At 34.7% G+C, this 20,179-nt stretch overlaps 3 protein-coding genes across 6 annotated transcripts; 1 reads left to right on the forward strand and 2 right to left on the reverse strand.

Annotated features, from left to right (window-relative positions):
• The first annotated feature begins 110 nt into the window (after positions 1–110).
• LOC106761025 (uncharacterized protein At4g18257) lies at positions 111–2,988 on the forward strand. 2 transcript variants are annotated; one of them, XR_002667717.1, is made up of 4 exons: positions 111–439; positions 535–870; positions 1,258–1,511; positions 2,513–2,649. XR_002667717.1 is itself a non-coding variant. In XM_014644496.2 (3 exons), exons 1-3 carry the CDS (start codon positions 159–161, stop codon positions 2,685–2,687), a joined length of 792 nt encoding a protein of 263 aa, XP_014499982.1. In that variant the 5' UTR covers positions 113–158; the 3' UTR covers positions 2,688–2,988. The 2 variants fall into 2 exon arrangements, 1 of the variants encoding a protein (XP_014499982.1); XM_014644496.2 differs by lacking the exon at positions 1,258–1,511 and having other exon boundaries at positions 113–439; positions 2,513–2,988.
• A 949-nt stretch (positions 2,989–3,937) lies between these two features.
• On the reverse strand, positions 3,938–6,619 carry LOC106760942 (pentatricopeptide repeat-containing protein At3g06430, chloroplastic). 2 transcript variants are annotated; one of them, XM_022780475.1, is made up of 3 exons: positions 6,204–6,619; positions 4,270–5,417; positions 3,938–4,162 (listed from the first exon to the last, which is right to left on the reverse strand). In XM_022780475.1, the coding sequence occupies exons 1-2, from the start codon at positions 6,558–6,560 to the stop codon at positions 4,287–4,289; spliced, it is 1,488 nt and encodes a 495-aa protein (XP_022636196.1). In that variant the 5' UTR covers positions 6,561–6,619; the 3' UTR covers positions 3,938–4,162; positions 4,270–4,286. The 2 variants fall into 2 exon arrangements, with proteins under 2 accessions (XP_022636196.1, XP_014499876.1); XM_014644390.2 differs by having other exon boundaries at positions 3,938–5,417.
• Positions 6,620–7,889: 1,270 nt separating this feature from the next.
• Positions 7,890–18,174, reverse strand: LOC106762001 (squamosa promoter-binding-like protein 1). Of its 2 annotated transcripts, none has more exons than XM_014645669.2 (10): positions 17,422–18,174; positions 16,995–17,179; positions 13,391–14,043; positions 12,887–12,961; positions 12,706–12,813; positions 12,496–12,610; positions 12,229–12,370; positions 10,680–10,827; positions 9,472–10,107; positions 7,890–8,697 (listed from the first exon to the last, which is right to left on the reverse strand). In XM_014645669.2, exons 1-10 carry the CDS (start codon positions 18,000–18,002, stop codon positions 8,245–8,247), a joined length of 3,096 nt encoding a protein of 1,031 aa, XP_014501155.1. In that variant the 5' UTR covers positions 18,003–18,174; the 3' UTR covers positions 7,890–8,244. The 2 variants fall into 2 exon arrangements, with proteins under 2 accessions (XP_014501155.1, XP_014501154.1); XM_014645668.2 differs by having other exon boundaries at positions 12,496–12,613.
• Between the last annotated feature and the right edge of the window lie 2,005 nt (positions 18,175–20,179).

Here is a 20,179-nt window from a genome sequence, read left to right on the forward strand (position 1 = left end):
CTTAAAATTATTAATATTTGTATGGAGTACATGTATATTCGGTATCAAAGATAATTCTATTTAAGTTGATAATTAATTTTGTTTGTTATTTATTATTACGTTTGATAATCCGAAATAGAATAGAAACCCTAACGAGAAAGATTGTTTGCAGAAAAACCATGGCGGGTGAAGAGGGAGCTGGGAAGAAGAGGGTGGTGACGGAATCGCTGGGATGGCTAACGGAATCGTCGATAATGCCGAAGAAGCACCGAGCCATAGCGGGCGTTGGTGCCTCCTCAATCGTTGAACTGAAGGCAGAACTTTACAAGTCTCAGGAAGATTCCAGAAAGTCACGGGAATTGTCAGGTCCTGATGTGGAGTATCAACGCGCCAAGAGCAAAATCGCTCCCAAAGATCCCTTATCCGTCAAAAACCGTGGCGTCGATGCACGCGCTCACAAGTATCGTATCATTGCTTTACTCTCTTTTCGTTTTTTGTTCTTATTTATTCAGTGATTTGATCATTATTTGGAAATTATGGTGATTTTGGTTTCAGGGACAAGCTGGAATTGAAAGCAGTGCGTGATGGAACGGCGAGCTATGCGGCGCTGGAGAGGAAGGCTCAACTGTATGAGAAGTTGGTGAAGGGAGAGTTGTCTGACGAAGAGGATCAAGAGAAGTATTGTGTGGACTTTTTTCGTAAGGGCGTTGAGAATGATGAGTTGCCACCGCCACCGCCGGCGCTACCGGGCCGCGATGTGTTGCTAGAAAATGATGATGGTGCTGTTAGGGATGATGATGGTGATGCTTCTTTGCAGTTTAACTTGAAGCCTGTTGGGCCTGGGCGAACGGTTGGAGCTTTTGACACTGCTGATTATAAGCGCAATATCAGGTATGGGGTTCATGTTTTTCTCTTGCATTATGTGATTGGATGTCTTTGTTCTTAGATTAAGGTTTTGTTTGGACAAATTTCTTTATAAGCACTTCTAACTGAAAAAAGAAAAAAGAAACGAGCTTCTCTTTCAGCTACAATTAGTCAAATGTACACGTTAAAAATAATAAGAGGCTATATGAGAGAACTTCTACAACAGGCTAGTTTTAACTTACGAACATTTCATTTTTTCTTATTTTTCTCTTACAAGCGTGGTGTGTCAGTGGATTTTGACGTTTGATTTGATACCCGAGCCCAACGGAAGCTATATATATGCTTACAGTTTTCATGTTTTGGATCCCTATTGTATGGTTCTAATGCTTAACCAAACACCCTATTTGCTTGTAGGCTATGGGTTTGCCTTGTGGAGCTTCCTTTTCTGGAATTCTTACTTCCACCAAAACTAGAATAGGAAAACTATGGCAGTATTATAATCAGGGTTTTAAATCATGTGCTATAGTGGCATATAAGAGCAGCACCTGCCTCTCACAGGGGGCTTCTGTAGGGGAGTGGTTTGGTGATGTGGCTTAGCAGATCAAGTAACGATCTGATAGCAACTATAGTGGCACTGCTGTTGATGCAGAAGAGCCCTTTGAACATAGGTAATTAGGACCTTCTGGGGTGCTGTTATTGAGATTTCAATGTCCAAAAGTGAATTCTTAGCCGTAAATGATGAAGATGACTTGGATTTAGTAGATAATAAATGATCATTGGATTTTTTTCTTGTATGTTTTGTTCAACATGCATGACTTTTTGTCCGTGATATAGTGGCGCTTCCATGATATAGCCTCCAAAAACCCAATTTAACACTGTAAAACAATTGTTTGTTCTTTTTCGGGGTAAAATATTCCACAAAAAAGTTATCTTTGATTTGACTTTTGTTATGTTCTTTTATTAATTTCACCATTCTCTTTCTTATTCTTAGTACTTTTATTCATCTTGCTCCTACTCCATTAATGGTCATTGTGTGTGTACACTGACTTATTATTTATCATGAGTTTCTTTATATTTGGGAATTTTGTTTGTGTTTTTAGTATTTGTGTGTGTGTATATATACACACACAAACACACACACACGCACTATTAACTTGTATTATAATATTTAAAGTTGTGATCATCTCACTTCCCGCTGTAGCATTGTTAGAGTTGGCCACTACGTGCTGTTATCCCATATAGATAACTAAACTATACTTGTATACTGAAATTGTTGACTGTTCCAGAGATATATTTTGTTTTTGCCGGCTTGGGCTGGGTGAGTTGTAAACTGGCCATGGTCCGAGTTCACTTATTGCATGAAACTATATTGAAGAGAAAATATTAGAAATTTGTAATAATTATGATGTAGCGTTGTAAAGTGTTAAGGTAATACACTAGTAGTACTATAAGTATCAATTCTACCTAACTTGAGCCTGTTGAATAAATGGAGTACAAAGATGACTCCCGTTTGGTCTTTTTGAGATAGACATGGGGGCTACAAATGAACAAGGTTATATACATTTTATTTTGTTTTAAATTTTGAGGGCGAGGTTGGCTTCTGCTATGTTTTAATATTTTCATGATTTTTTTTGGTTAATCTAATCGTTTAATTGATCTTGATTGGTAGGGAAGTTCATGAAGAAGTTAATCAAGCAAGAGAGAAGGCTTCTGAAATTAAACTTAGAAGGCAGGAGCAGGTGGCTGCTCATCGTGAGAAACTTAAACAAGCCTATCTTCGAAAGAAGGTGGAACAACTCAGAGCCTCATCTGTTATATCTGGATCTGAAAATAAACAAACGTGATGAATGATGAATGCACCAATATAACTTACGAAGGCTAATGTTGGGGAAACAATGACTTCATTATGAAAAAGGCACGAGGAGTTGAAAGCTGACCAAAATGCTCATCATTGTCCATTAAAGCTGCAGCATTGGGAAATTGGAGTGCATGCAATGGAGAAAGAAAATGAAATGAAAAGGAACATAACTTTTTTCTGTTGTAAATGGTGTAATTGGACCATAGCAGATTACATGGAATATACCATCGCACCTTGTGTAACCTTGAGAGCTAACAACCATAGTAAATTACACATTCTTCACATTACTTTTGTTCTAATGCATCTATTCATAACTGAGCTAAAATATCAGTATGATATCTCATACTTCAGCTGCAGCAATTACATATGTAGATCATATATCCAACCGTTTACAATTGTAAAACGAATGCCAACAAGTAAATGGGATGAAAACATTATTTCACTTATTTGATCCTGTAAATAAAAAGAAATACATAAAACTGAATAAAGTAAATAAAATCTTATCTTTTAACTTATATCTTTAATTAAAATTTTTAATAAAATTTCACGAGTTTTGCTTAATCATATATAACTAAAATATTTTTTTATTATTTTGATAACAATCTTCTAAAGTAATAAAAAGTTAAAATAAAATAAAATAAATGTATATAACTAAAATAGAACTAAAGACAGGCATTAAGTTAGTGTTTAATAATGTTATTAATATATAAGATTTACATATACGAATAAAAGTATACTTTTATATAATATTGATTTTGATTATTATATTTATTAAATATGATGTACAGGCATCGTATTATTGAAAAGGTTACAAGGGTAACTTCAAAGAGTTCAAAATCAAACACCTTCCTAAAGAACAAAATAATAGAGTCAAGGTCCTATCCAAATTGGCTTGCACCAAAAGTCTAGGACAAGATCAATATGTTCACAAGTATATATGTATGTGTGTGTATGAGGACTATATAAAGGAAACTCTTTAGAAGAAGTAATGACAGTTCACGAGTCACTTCAGATGATATTACTCAGATAATATGTTCAAATTTTGAGGAGTGATGAGACAGAAAGGCGAACATATATTTTCAAAGACAAAGTTGTAAACAATTGATATATAAATACTCCTGTTTATATTAAGTAAAATCTAGGTTAATTACAATTGTAATCCAAATAGAACATCAACCAAAAAAACGGCACAAAATTTTCTGCTACTATCACAAGGGAAAAAGAAATATATCAAAATGCAGGAATTTCGTAGTCTTCATTGATGAAAAAAGTGAATTAAACCCATGAATAGAAAACCTTTGAGTGATGTAATCACCGTAAAAGGTCAGTTTTCAACAGAAATTTCAATGCCACCAAACTATTGTTGTCATTTTGAGATGCTCAAGATTCCATTGTATCTTTGAAGAACCATACATCTGGCATCAAAACACAAAAATGACGCCAACAATATTTACTAAAAACCTACACAAGTTAGGAAGTAGTTATCATTCACTGTGAAAAAAGAAGCAAAACTACCAAACTGCTTCTTCAAAAGAATGGAGGGGTGGTAGATGAATTAGCACCCTGACCTTTATTTATACGCGTATCAATCAAAGATTGTCTCCTGAGGCTCATTCAATTTTTTCTCATCAGATATCATCATCTGTTTTTCTTGCTCCAAATAGTATATTTTATCATTCATATTTGCTTTTCCGTATGCTTCAATCATGACAGAGTATGTAGTGTCATCTGGTTGACATTCTTTTTCTTTCATACGCTTGAAAAATCTTTCCATTTCAATCAAAGAATCCTCTTTGGCACAGGCAGATATGACTGCATTGTAAAATGAAGTATTCATATGTATCTGAAGCTTCTCAGCCAAAACAACACTGCTCATTACTTTATAGAAGATTCCTGCCTTAGCATAGCCATTGATAAGGCAGCAAAAAGTCTTGGTATCTGCTTTCAAACCCTCAGCAACCATTTGATCATATGCACGTTCCATGTTTGCAGCATCACCTACATCTGCAAACGCCTCAATCACAAAGTTGTAAGTTGGAGTTGTCCACGGACAATTTTCCTTGCGCATACACTGCATAACTGATGACATTTTATCATACATTCTTTTTTTACTATAAGCTCCCATTAAAATATTAAAAGTGCTTCTTTGTCGTTGTATCCCAAAACTACAAAACTTCTCATACCATTTCTCCATCATATCAATCTGACCCTCATCACGAAAGACACTGATGACTGCGTTCATTGTCCAAACATCAGGCTTGCAGGTAGTGCTCTCCATCATACTTGACACTATCTTCTCCATCTGATCAAACTTCCCAGCCTTACCATAACAACTAAGGAGGAGGTTCTGGGTGAGAGTGATTGGCATGATAGATCTTTCAATCATTTTATCATACACCAACTCAACCGTTTCAAACTTCAAAGAATCCGCAAGAGCTTCCATCAAGGTACTGTAAGTTATGATATCAGGCTGGCAATTGGGGATGTTCATCATCTCATCAAGAATCGACAATGCCTCATCAACAAGATTATTTCGACAATAGGCTGCAATTAAGGCCGTGTAAAGTTCAGTACTTTCACAACCATCTTCATGTATAGAGCTAAAAAGCTCATTGGCACGATGGGGTTGGCCAGATTTTCCAAGCAACACAATGAGTCTCATGTAAGTATCTTCTCTGGGTTGGTAATAGGGTTGCCCTCTAAGCATGCCAAACAACTGTTCATTAAAAATGCTAATTGAGATTTGAGTATAAAACTCATGAGAAAAGAAGACATGTATTGCCAGCGAGTGTAAAACAATAGCAAATCACTATGTAAGACAAAATTTTCAGATTTTTACACCAACTACCTTAAAACACTTTATTGAAACCTCTCATTTTTATGTGACTATGTGCTCTATTCACATCACATTATGTATATTTGTTTAAGCTTTTTTAAGAGTACCTGTTTTAGTAAAATAATCACTTAATGTTTTAATGTTTAGATAGACTTAATTAAAGATGCAGCAGAAGATAGAAGAAAGTTGAAAAGCCATGGAATGATGTTTTATGACTTTTTTGGGACAAAAAAGTACTCTTAGAAATTTGGTAATGGCATATAGGGTTACCCTCCTCCTCTTCCCTTACCAATTTATTTTTTAATTAAAAAAGTGTTTTTAAATCACGTAAACAAACACATATCAGTTTCTTCTAGTACAATAGTCACTTAAAAACGAAATTTTTATATAATAACTTTCTTTGTTTATTTATCACATCAGCACTTCTCCCTCTATGTGTATAGGAGCAAAGGGTATCCACAGGTCACTTTTGAACTTTCAAAACTAGTATTAAAGGAAGTAGTGTCATACTAATGTAGCATCCCAACGAAATCAAGATAAACCAAAAGACCTTCAATTAATTGGACATAAGAATATCAAATTTCAAGTATTCAATCAACAATCATAGTTTTTCAGCCCAAAAAGAAAGGGATGTAGTTTATGAAGCACAAAGGGGTGATGACTGACCTCAAGGGTAATAGCCCAGTTCTTCTTATGAATGTGATAGTATAAGACTTCGGGGAGAGTGTGAACCCACACTTTCTCACTCTTCCTTTTCTCCTTCTTTTTCTTCTTCTTCTTGATGGGTGTCTTCTCCATACACTCAAAGAACAGTGTTTGGGAAAATTCCTTATCTTTCGGGTTTCTGGTTTTGGTTGCTGGAGCTGGTTTTCGGGTAGAAGAGGCAGAAACACTGGTTTTTAACGGAGCAGAAACTGAGAAGCGGGTGACCCGAAAAATCGGATCTTCAGCTGTGGGAAATTTGGTATAGGGAATGGGAGAAGGAATAAAGGAAGAAGAAAGACAGAGCGACATTGAAACCATGGAAAGGAAACAGACAGATAACTTTGTTTCTTCGAACTTTGTGTGTTCTTTCGTAATTCATGCCATCTAATTGTCATAACAAGTTTTAGGCTTAATATATATTTTTTTAAAATTTATATTTTTAACAATAATTTAATGTTTATTTATTTGTTTTAAATTTAATTTAATCTTATTTTTTCTAAAAGGGTCCAATATGCTCCCTTAACATTGTTAGAATGACTAATGATAAAGGAAAACGTGACATTTTAAGGTTATGTAGACTAGATACTAATTTAGCGAGGTTTATCAAAGAGAAAAATAAAGAAAATTTGAATTCTTTTTTTTCTTCTTTAAAATACAGTTATAAACATTGAGATTCTAAAGTATATTAAAAAAAATTAATATACCAACATCAATATTATTTTGAGTGTTGAATATATATAAAAAAAACTCACTAAAATATCTAGACTCGGAAAAAAGTAGACGCCCAAAACTATTTTTCCAAAACATATTTGTCATCCCCAAAATCAAGAATATGGATGATTAACAAAAGAAAAAAAAATCATGACTTGCCTTTGTTTAGGAGGCAGATAATAAATCACCCACATATAGGTAAGGACACACTCAACAAGAAGAAAGTTCTCATTTTTATGAGAATGAGAAAAAGAGGTTGAAAAATTTATAAGATTTTTCCAAATGAGTGTTTTTAACTATTGACATTTATTAACCTTTTTTTTTTTCAATGAATGTTTATTAGTTTTTGAAGAAATGGTGTCAAAATGAATTCATTTTATAGAAGAATGTGAAGGTTAAAGAATGACAAAAATATAAATATCGTATCGATTAAAGATAAAACAAAATTATAATATAATTTTAAACTCACCTTTTAATAATCTCTTTGTTACCTTTTCAAGCTCTTCCCAGATATCACTTTATTTTGTCAGTCCTGATAAAACTCGTCCATCCATTACTCAGTCTTTGAGTTGAATAGTCAAGCTCTCTCCAACATCACTTTATACCATATTGTATTTTTGTACTAAGTTTTATAAAATATCATTTGAACATAAGAGATTGAAATTATAATCTCTCAATAAGCTCTAGTAGAAAGGACTAATTCTCCACAACTTGACGTACTAAAGTTTGGATTTTCATTAATAGAATTTGTCAACATTTAATGGTACCTCAAGTAAGATCACCTTCACAAGAAAATATTAAAAAAGAGAAAGAAATCAAATTCAAAGTATTCAAGACAGAGTTCGAGAACTAAATGGTTGAAAACAACAGGGATACACAAGGACACAAAAATTCTATCTGAAGTCACTGCAAATTACATAATTCTCTGGTTACAAGTAAACTAAATATAGTTGCTTATATAATTTTCATAATATCATCAATGAATCAAGATAGCAATAAAGGGTACTCACCTCTAGTAAGACTTGTATAATTATTGATTGATACAAGTACCCTCCTAATTCCAGCGAACTTACCCTATTATCTTTGCATATACATGAACTAATAACACCATCTACCTAACATTAGATAGCACAGTGAATATTTTGTGCTGATCATCTGAAGTGAAGGTAAACCTTCCCTACATATTTTGATGACAGCAACTATCACAGATGTATATACTCAGAACTAAGACTTTCCACACTTCAAAAAACAAAAGTCCAGGCCTAAAGCAAAGAATATCTAATATACAACATTACATGGATCCATATTCCAATGACTCCCAACTGAATGGCTGGAATACATAATAGACTTTGGGTGAGCTTTTGAAGAGCAAAGCCACGCAGACACACACAGCTGCAATGGCAACCATTGACAGCATTGCTGGCCTATAAACCAGTGCACTTCTCATACCACCGTACGCCAACTTGTGCTGGCATACACCACAATGTCGCACCATTGCTGTTGTTTCAATCTTCTCAGTTTGCAAACTTGAAACTTTTGATGACCTATGGCCATCTGATTGCTTCTGCTTTATGTTACTATCTACAAGAGTGCCAGGGATATTAAGCACATGTTCACTTTTGCATGTGTTGCTTATTTTCCTTTGGACAAGTTGAATGTAGGAGTAGTAGCCCCGCAGGGATGCATGATCATAAGGGGTCAAACCTGTAGTGTCCTGAGCACTTTTCCATGCCTCAATTCCCACCTGAACATGGAAAACAAAGGAGTGAAATAGTTTTTACCACACCCTGCCACATGTAATTCAATTAAGAAGAGACAGTTAAACTGAATCCTGCACAGTTGCTTGCTCAACAAGAAGGTGAAAAGTGGGAAACAGGAAGAGTGCTTTTAAGTATTATCATAATATAGTAGCGATTGAAGAGCTTGGAGCATATATGTGCATATCACATCTTAAGCTCCAGAAAGGCATTTGACAGCTCAAAAAAGTGGCTCGTGACATTTCCAAGAGTTTCTTTTAACTCATTTCTATAAATTTCATAGTGAAACTTACAAAAATAAACTCTTGTGATATACTCATTTAAAAAGTGCTTTTGTTTACCCAAATGTTCCATAACACATCTCCCATCTGTTGCATTGGAGACCCACATTAATTAATACTATGGCCAAATAGTATATATGAATGAGGCTGATCCTTATCTCATGAGGGTCATCCTAGAGGTAGTTGGACCTATTAGACCACTCCGCATCAGATTATTTTCCGAACATCCACAAATGTCTAGTTAAACACAACTTAGGAGCAAGATATCCAGTGTTTGGTATATAGGAATTGTTAGAGATCTCGCATTCACTAGTGGTATGGTTAAAATAGTGTATATAAATGAGGGGCAGTCCTCACCCTATGAGCTAACTTTTGGAGTTGTCTTAAGAAAATCCATACCCAAATTCTAAAACCTGGAGTTTGTAATGGTTAAAAAAGTAAAGGAAGGCGTATGATGCATACAGAAGAGAAAGGAATTACCAGTCCTGGATCATCAGTTAATGCATCCAATACATTATCCAAACCATGTATACTTGCTGCAACATGCAGGGGAGTCAACCCAGCAGGCCCAACAGAATCAGGTCTGAATATGAATCTGTTAGGGGACTTGTTGACTTGCTTCTCTTTACTGTCTCCACCATCTGAAGCATTAGCTGGCACAAATTTTAGCAGTAGTTCCACCATAGGCCTGCAATTTCTTTTTACAGCTTTGTGCAGAAGATCCATCTTTAACAAAGCTAACTCAACTGAGGTATGCTCTCCTATATCCACAGTGCCCTCAAAGATAATGTTCAAGAGCTTTTTCATCACAGCACACCAGTCATGGTCCATAGAGAAGCCAACAAGCCACATGAACCGATTAAAATGGAAGCAATCTTGTAGAGGTGCCACAGGACCCAGCCTAACTTTCGCTCGGTTTCTGTGAAGGAGCCAACCCATTTCTTGTACGAAATACAATGCTTGAGTCTTTTCTTCCATTAGTTTAGTTCTCATTTGGATGTCATCAGCAGTCTCGGCTGCCTCAATGACATTCTCCAGCTTACATATCTCTGAACAAATTTCTTGCTCTGCAACTATGAATGGAAAGGAACAGCTGCTAAGACCATTATCTTCCACCTGAGTAAAGATTATCTAATCAGATATGAAAAATATAGCTTTAAAAACAAGAGAAAGCGAAATCATATTCGTGCAGAATATCTTTTATCTGAATCTAACACTGGACAATTCTCTGCTTCAAGGGCAGAAACTAACTATCTATCTGCATTTTTGCATGGACAGTTTACTTGGCTCCATTCAGCCATTTCATAAACCATTTGAAAATTTGTTGGTTTCAGGAATAAAGTATCACTTACATAACCAGTTTTGCCAAGGGAATTGCCACATGATTGCATATTAAATCAGTGTCTCAAGGTCTCAAGACAGGAAAAAGGGGAATGGGAGATGTCAAACCTAGGACTCACTCTCATTTATTGAATGGTTTTCAACAGTTCATAAGAACCTAAAACTATGAAGGACCTGCAAAGTATATTAAAGCTAAAGTCACCAAATGGCACGCATCATCTAATTCTAAGCTGAAAAAGTTCACATTGAAAAAACCAAAAATTACTTCATAAACTTTGCTGAAGAGAAGGCCAGTGCAAACAGAATATTTTTTCCAAACAAAAAAATTGTAAGCATGAGTACACCACCTCAATAAACCCTCTTCCAGTCACATTCGGTATACTGCAAGAGAAGCTCAGATGCTGAAGCTCATTATGTTCAATGGAAGCATCAGCATCAACCAAATCATAACAATTATCTTGCACCAGATACTTCCCTTCAAGTGCACAGAGCAACCTGAAATCAAGAGGAATGGATTAGCTTCAGCTCCAATTGCAGCAAACAAAATCCAGACAACAGGTCACCCGTCCTTCACAAATCTATGTATATTGGATTTCTGTAACTATAAAAAAGCAATCATTAACAAGATGTTACGTAGAAGAATAAACATGTCAAATAAATTGTGGAATAAAATCATACATTATTCAAATACGAAACGGTGTGTCAGTATTATTATTAGAAAAAATCATTTCAATTACAAACATAATTTTAGCTATCAACAATAATTAACTATGCCAAAAAGATGAAAATGTTTATTTGATATTTATCTTTTATACTGTAAATTTGGAGTACAATTTAAAAGCATTAAGTACAAACTCGCAAATACTTCAAATTACCTAAATAATAAGTATTAAACCTTTTTTAGACAAAAATGTTTATTTTAACGAAATATATTTAGTCACTTAACTACACTAAGTATAAAGATAAAAAAATGTAACTAAACATTGGATATAGAGAAAGTGAGTCACTTGAATTTTATTTATAACAAGTTTAAAGATCATATTATAAGTTTCATATTAAAACATGGTCTATATTTATTGTAGAGTTATCAATTATTGTAATGGCTTTATTAATTGTGTTTAATACTCTTAAACTCCACTTTAACATTATCTGTGTATCTCTGTGTGTATATATATATGTGTGTGTGTATATACATACATACATACATATATATATATATATATATATATATATATATATATATATAAAGAGAGAGAGAGAGAGAGAAATTTTTAATTATAAGTATGTCTGTATCTTCCTCTTCTTGGAATAATATATTCTTCATTAAATTTTGAAAAAAATATAATTCAAAATCTTTTATATTTTAGTTATTTTTAATTTAATTGGACCTACAACGCACAAGTGGTATACTAGTAAGGAAAACCTATACCCTAAACATTTAAGTAGTGTATATCTCATCCATTTTTCAAACAAGTTCAGGGCCTGGAAAAGTATTGCATGGCGTTAACCATATGAAGTTGTACTTTCTTTGAAAACCCTATCATATCATATTGCCCTAGTTCTAAGGGATATGAAGTATCTCCAACAAGCAGCAAAAACATTATATATTGTTTTTCCCTTATTTCTTCCAATGAGTTAGCGTGCCTGCAGTATAATAACTGAAATAGGTCTGCTGTTATCAATGGCAGATGGCGGAATATGGTGGAGGAAAAAAATTCCACTATATAAACACACCATAGCAGCCTACGGCACCACCAAAATAGGCGTCCCTCGACAAATTGTCTATGGCAGTTGGCGAAAATTCCACCACGTCATTCTGGCATGGCCACACCATTTAACAACATTACTTAAGTCTCAACTGAACAAATTTGAATTATCAGGCATGCAGAGATTTACCTGGTGTTAGACAAAAAAAGGTTGAATCCTTTCACAATAAATCGAACACAAGAACTTGAAGAAACAGCAAGTGGTTTAACACAAAAAATCTGACAATTCTGGGGACTTTTGAATCGCAATGGTACATCTAAGACCACCTGACCTGCAGGAGAGATTTATGACATAAAAATTGTAGTCACCTATGTAAGGTGAGATAAGATTCTGGTGATAATTGATATACAATCATATGAGAATAGTGAAGATAACACACAGTGAGAGAGAGCAAACCATTATACAGAAAAGCTACCGAGTGCTGCACTCTTGTATATATCCATCCTGATCTCCAAAAAGAATCATTCGGCACAGCAAGTTTTCTCAAGCTGGATCCTAGATTATGGCATAGCTGCTTTGTGAAATAGTAACAAATAAACATTTAGATATTCTATGATCGTCCCCACGGTTCTAGTGGCAACTATATGATATTATATCAAATTATACCTCTTCCCAAGCGGAATTTTCTAGACGGAGATATACAGTTAATATGATACAGCCAGGCCTTATATAGCTCTCTATCTCGGTGGGACTGTGGGATAACCAGTTAAGGATCTGCACTCAAAGAAAAACATAAACTAAGCACAGTGAAATTGTTTATACCAATTTCAAGGCAAAGATAAAGTACCTGTGATCGGAGAGTATGGGGAAAATCATTTGGAGCCTTGCCAAATAGTTTGAAAACTATTCGATCTGTGCGACTCTGCAAACAGAAAATATAAATACAATGCCTATAAATACAATCTTGACAGCCACCAGAAAACAGAAAACAAAGTTTATACTTAAAAAAGTCAAGTTAAACTGGGGTGGAGGAGGAACACTCTATCTATAAAGTAGACCATGACTTATATCAATCATAATATATATTATACAAAAGTTGAAAATTATAAAACATAGCTTCAAAAAATTTACATCAGATAACCAATTCCACAGTTTGCAGTGGCTGAGAAATCTACATGAATATTTGATTAGCTGATAAACAAATTGAAACTAAAAAACTAAAATGAATCGTAAGATCATTTCCCAAATAAATTAAATTAACTTACCTTACCTCTTTGATACAGAAAAAATAGGAACATTATCACACTATAGAGGAATAAGGAAATGAATTACAATCACTATAATAGTATACCTGAGCTTCTCCACTAGAACTAGATGGTGACTGTGTAGAGGTTGAATCTGAGTTTCTACTTGTCTGTGGTGGACTTGACTTGAGAGAGTCACATTGGACCCATAAAGGATTATCAAGGGACCCATTCCCTGAAGGCAAAGGAGGACGAGAATTTCTTGTGTTCTCGACATAATCCTGTACATCATCATATGCACTATTCAGGTCAATATTACTTAACCCAATTCTTCCAACCGTAGTCTCTGCTGAGACTGAATAGGGTGGAAGACTATCCCGTGACAGAAGTGCATTTGACAACTGTGGTAATGAAGGAGATTTTGAACTTCCTATTCCATCACTGCCTGAAGCTATAAATCCTTTAGGCATACCATTAGCAGGAGTCATCTCACATTGGACCATAGACTCTGGAGGATCCTGACTGATTACACCATTATCCATCTTAGTAGAAGTATCAACAGGTCTGGACGTTTCAGGACCATTAGAATTTGTGTTAGGAACATTTGGTGCAGTTCCAGATGTTCCTGCTTTTACCAAATCTTGAGATCCTTCCAATAAAGAAACTATATTTCTTCCGTTAATTGTACCAGCCAGACTTGCCAGGTTCCTCAGCAGATGGGATAGAACATCCTGGCTTGTCATATTATCTGAACCATTTGCTGCAATTATATCGAGTCACATAAGTATGCCAATAATGAAAGCCAACGCAGCATAGATAATTAGAATAGGCTCAAAACGAAACTTCATCCTTTCAAAGAAATATTTCAGCAGAACACACTCCCTATAAGGCTAAACCTTCCAACTTTCTAGTGATCCAGTATTCATGTGCCCAGAACATGGAAGGCAAACCATAGCATAAATGAAATGATAATGACAGCATAGTGAATCATTATTTTAATGACCAATCCAGGCAGACTAACTTTCATTACCAAATTATTTTCCCATCATTTTGGCAATGAAAAATCTACAGCGGAGAAAAGGAATCAAGCTAAATTGTTCAAGAAAACCACCTATCTTTGGGTGAAGAAAGCCTTCACCATCAGAAAAAAAAAAACAGACTTGTAAAGTCATCATGGCAACTAAGCAAGTTCTTCATTTAAATAACCCGTTAGCATCATTAAATTGTAACTACAATCAAGTCACACATTATATTCATAACACAAGATAAAACATCCCAAATCATCCCTATTATCATTATCAATTCAGCACTAAATTACCCTTAAGACTTTACTAGTACACCTTTTTATTCATGATGTTAGGCATATAAACTCACTAGTTACGATTAAAACTACCAACATTGTTAAATAACTGTTATGGCACCACAATAACACTATAACATGACACTTTTGAATTACTTTGCCATTCGCCATCCATTATTTTCTGTTCTATGGAGCTAACCATCATGGCACCAAGCATGCCCCACATCCATGACAGAACTTCCCCCTATTATTTTTTTATATTAAACAAACCTTTTTAGGGATACTTCACACTTAAAATATATATGTTGCTCTATGCTATTTTTATAGTAAAACTAAAATGGTGTTCCCAATTCTTTTTCACTTATAGACAATGTCAAGGACCCAAACTCAAGCTCTGTGTTCTTCTGAATTTCTTTTAATTTATAGATATTAATATTGTTAAAGACATTATTTGATTATGTTAGAGATATGATTTGATAGGGAAATACGCTCCCAAATATTTCCCATTATTAGATATTGATTTTATCCTTTAGTAGTGTATCCCTTTACCATCATAAATAAGAATTCTCATGTATGTACACAACACAGGGACTGAATATATTCGTTCTTGGTTTCTCTCTTCACAGCATGGTACTGAATGGTACTATCCCTAGTGACCTGTTTTGTCACTAATCCTTTGAACATATATATTGCAACCATAGGCTGTCATCTGCTATTGATAACCTTGATTACTACTGAGTCCAGAGATTCAAGCTCAGAGAGCCAATGATGGAAAAAAAGGAAAGCATATAATATCAGACAATAGAAGGAAATTCATAAACACCAAGGATTATGTTAAATTTTTCTGATTTTTTGTAGAAATGCTACTTTAATATTCCAGTTACCAGAATTAGGAAAACAATCAATGAGACAACCAATCTAAAGAATCCCATATTGGTGGTTAAAATTAAACCAGGACCAGTTCTAAATTTCATATTTGTTATGCATTTCAGTTTTAGAATAGAGCTAATTCTGAATGATGATTTCTAGGGAATAAAAACTATCTACAGTCCTTCTCAACTCTTAACCTAAACAGCAACTTTATTTCCAAGAAACAAGAATAAGTGAAAAGCATATACATCACACATATGTATCGTATAACTCCTCCAGCCACCCAAGTAAATACTTCAACAACCATCACCTGAACATCCACCATGTATGGCCACCGTTACTAGGATACCTGCACTGCTGCTATGCTATCTACTTCACCATATTATTAAATAATTTAAAATTGAGTTTACAACATAATTCATATATCAAACAAGAAAACTAGAGCTGAACTAAGACTATAATTTATTGTGCTTTGGCACTATAGCATGGTTACTACCGTATGACTTGGTGGGCATGGGTTCCAGTCAACAAAATGACCTTGCCACTCATGAGAGTAAGGCCGCATACATTTGACCTTGCCCAAACCCCAAAATAGTTCTAGGCAACTCAATTCATTGTTCACTAAAAATTATAATTCCAAACATCAATAGTAATTTTGTTGTGCAAATGAATCCTAAGGCATTGACCATTGATTTGCAATGAGATTTAAATAAACATAAATAATTATGTCAATGGAGTGGACTTTGCCCTTTTATGACGGTTACATGGACTAACCATAGTAGTCAGTAGGTACATAAAATGTTGCAAAAGAGATTATCTTTACGTAAGCAAAGGACTGCCCTTTAATTTCTACTGTTATGATCAAGTCATTCTACTCGTCATCTGAGAGAAAATATCACCCAAACAAATGAAAAGGAGAAGTTTCCACAAATATATATATATATATATATATATATATATATATATATATATATATATATATATTGAAAAATAATCCTAGGATAGGAACCAAGTATGAATACTCTCAATAACATAATTTATGTAAATGTTCATTGTAATGAATCAGCTTAGCTAGGCCAAAGGGCATTAAAATTTCAGTTGTTATCTTAAACCGCTTAAAATCAAATAGGACGCCTTGCAATATTTCGAGATAATTATCTACCCAAAAGTGCTAGAAGGTTAGTTGTTTTGACTTTCAATTCCCATCACACTTGGAAGTTCAAAATTGTATGCTATGTATAAAGGTGCCATTTCTTGAAGATAATAATTAGTTATTTCATTTTACCTATTTAAAAAATTTATTTATCGCACAATTGTTTCGGCATTAAAGCATAAATAAAAAATTCAAAGATTTTAACGCCTTTCAGCAAGATATTATCATCTGCAGAAGCTTCCACCTTTTTTGAAAAAATTTGTGATGATCAGACTTTGTCTCAAGCAGAGGATACACAGACCAAACAAAACAATAAGCAGCCAAAATACATAAATTGTGGTCGGGAAGAATGCCAAGTAGATAAATTTCTAAACACACAGAAACTCACAATGCATATTGGACAGTATCCTTAGCAGACTCATTAACAGATAACTACTGCCCTTTTCTTCATTCACAGAGCCGTCATTAACTACACTAGCATCAGGATGCGTTTTCCTCCTCCTCTTATTGTGGCCTGCCAGACGCCTTCGACAACTTCTCTTCCCTTCATCAAATTCTTGAAGAACGTGAAACCTGCCATGATTCTAACAAATTTTATTAACTGGGGTGCTAAAGAAAAGGTTCAGGAAACTACAAAATGCAAATAGAGCAGGTTTCAAACAATCAACTGCAAGTGACAGGAGGGCTAATAGGGTTAAGAATGCTAATAGGATTATCTTTCTCTTTAGAATATGTTCCAAAAAGTTAATGAGATGATCAAAACATTATTATGAAAGGAGCTCCCTCGTAAACTATCATTTCATAAACTAACTGACCTGCTACACTGTTGACAGAATCTCTGCATAACATTTCCAACTAGTGCCTTGCTTGCCTTAGAATGCATATCACAAACTTTGTGGCGGCGGTGATAATCCTTCGCATTACTAAGATCAGCCCTACAATCTTCGACCTGACAAACAGCCCGGTTCAAGGTACTCCCAGTTATCTTTGTCTTCTTTCCACTTTTTTCCTCCCCTTCTATGATAGGATATACTTGGACCCCAAGGTTCAAATTAAGAGAACCAGCTCCATCATTCATCTCCACCCCACCTTCATCAGCAACACCTCTCCTCCTCTTCTCCAATTCTCTCCTTCCTTCCGCAAGGTTAACATCATCATATGAAGAAGACAAACTGTTAGAAGCATCACCAGCTGCGAGAATTTCAGGATCAGCAGGAAACAGCTGACGACTCGTACAATCTGATGGCACTGAGTTCAGTTGCGTAGCAGTGAAAAGATCCCCATCCCACTTCCAATCATTCAAATCCCACTCCAAACTTCTCTTCCCAACACTCTTCATCTCTGGCACCACAGGTCCATACAAATACTGATTTTTCCCTTCTAATTGAGCCTCCATGAATCCAAACACCCCAGGACAAAAAAATCAACAAATCCCAAACACCCAGATTCTAAGTCCACCAGAACACAACCACCCAATTGNNTAGATTACANCATAACCACAAAGACTTCAAACCCTACCTCCAAAAACACAAATTAACCGCCCAGAAGACCAAAAAAAGGAACAATAAACCCCAAAAGCAAGCCCAGCTCACANGGATCCAAACAACAGCTACATACCCAACACAGGCAAAGATGCCAGAATCAACCCTTGAACTATGGGGAAGTAACCCATAATTGAAAAATCGAAACTTGCCGCATGATTTCACGTGGGCCAAAAGCTCAATGTCAAAGGATTTGAAGGATGGGAGAAATTGAAAGGGGGAGAAAAGAAGCAAAATAGGAAGTGGAGAGAGATGGAGAGAAATAAGAATATCGGAGGTGGCCACAGAAAGCATGCGTCAAACAGAGGGAAATTAGGAAAAGGTTAGGAAGGAATGTGATGAAAATGCTGTTTCTGTGCTCAGACAGTGCTTCTTTCTCTCTCTTAATTTGTGTGTGATGCCATGGTAAAGGAATCTTAGAGATTATAAATTCACTTTTTCTCTGGTAAAACTGAAATCAAGAAATGGTCAAAAGTACATAACAAAATCTACATTCAGACACTGACTGAGGATGTTATCTACTGTCTACTTACTATGTTCCTTCGTACGTTCCCACTACCATTTCTTACCTAATACTCCTTTAATACCATGTCAAGACCACTAATTTCATGGTAATTAATTCCTAATTATAAATTTAATTAATTAATTAATGTAGTTAAAAGTGATGCAAATATTTATAATTATTCGTGGAAGTCCTCCATTGGTCAATTTACCCCCACAGCAGTTCAGACAAAACAAACCAGTAAATTACAACACAACATATTTCAGCAGTTTAAATACCAACATCAGTGAATTAACTAATTTCAAACAAAATAAAAAATTCAGATTATCAAAACACCACTAATTATAAAATGTAGAAGTTAGATTTCTTTACCTCTTAGATGATTGGTTCAAAGGATCTTAAGACAGTTCTAACATATAAGAAAATTTATCTAATTCGACAAATCATTAAAACATAATCAGAATATATGATTAAAATCATAGATAACAAAGAGTCTTATAAAAAAATTCATGTTACATGTATAAAAAAAATATACATAAATAAAAAATAATATAAACTAACTTATTTTTTTATAACTAATAAAATGAAAGGGAAAATACTCTTTAAAAATTACTTAAACGATTTTTAATCTTTCCAAATATAAACAAAAGATTAGAAGGTTTAAGATGATAGAGAATTATTAAAAAATATATATTTTCAATAATAAAAAATTATTTATAAATCAAATTTATAATATTAAAATAATCAAATCTTATCAACTTAAAATGTTATATTTTAAAGCTATTACATGTCTTTCATAAAAAAAATATATTTTTTCATTTTCATCTCGATATTGTAATGATATAAACATTTTAAAATAATTGTTAATTGAACAAAATCAATCATGCGATATAATAATGTTATTTCCATTTCGTCTAATTTGAATCTTTCATTACTTTCAACTTGCTATGAGAAGGTGAATTGCATTGAATTGTTTTAAGATTTCTAATTTTTTTATTTTATTGTCAAATAATTAATGTTGAAAAAAAATATAAATTTTTATGTATTGGGGGAGGTTCTTCTTCTACTCGATATGGGACTTTGTTTGATCCGTCATTGGCCTCTTGCCTGGCGCACCTGATCATGGGGGCGTACTCATCTGAGTCTGGTCACCAGACTCGAACCATAGAACTCCACACATGGTAAGATACTGTCCGCTTTGGGCCAAGCCCTCACGGGTTTGCTTTTGGTACCACTCCAAAAGGCCTCTTACCATTGGAGATATCTATGTGTATATAAACCCTTGACCAGCCCTTCTTCTACTCGATATGGGACTTTGTTTACACTCCAACATCCTCCCTCAAACAAAGGACGAACCATAGAACTCCACACATGGTAAGATATTGTCCGCTTTGGATCAAGCCCTCACGGGTTTGCTTTTGGTACCACTCCAAAAGGCCTCTTACCACAACGATCCGCCACTAGCGTCCTGTCTGGCTCACCTGATCATAGGGCTGCGTACTCGTCTGAGTCCGATCACCAAACCCGAAC

This window comes from Vigna radiata, chromosome 5 (genome assembly GCF_000741045.1).
Source record: "Vigna radiata var. radiata cultivar VC1973A chromosome 5, Vradiata_ver6, whole genome shotgun sequence".
Taxonomy (NCBI): Eukaryota; Viridiplantae; Streptophyta; class Magnoliopsida; order Fabales; family Fabaceae; genus Vigna; species Vigna radiata.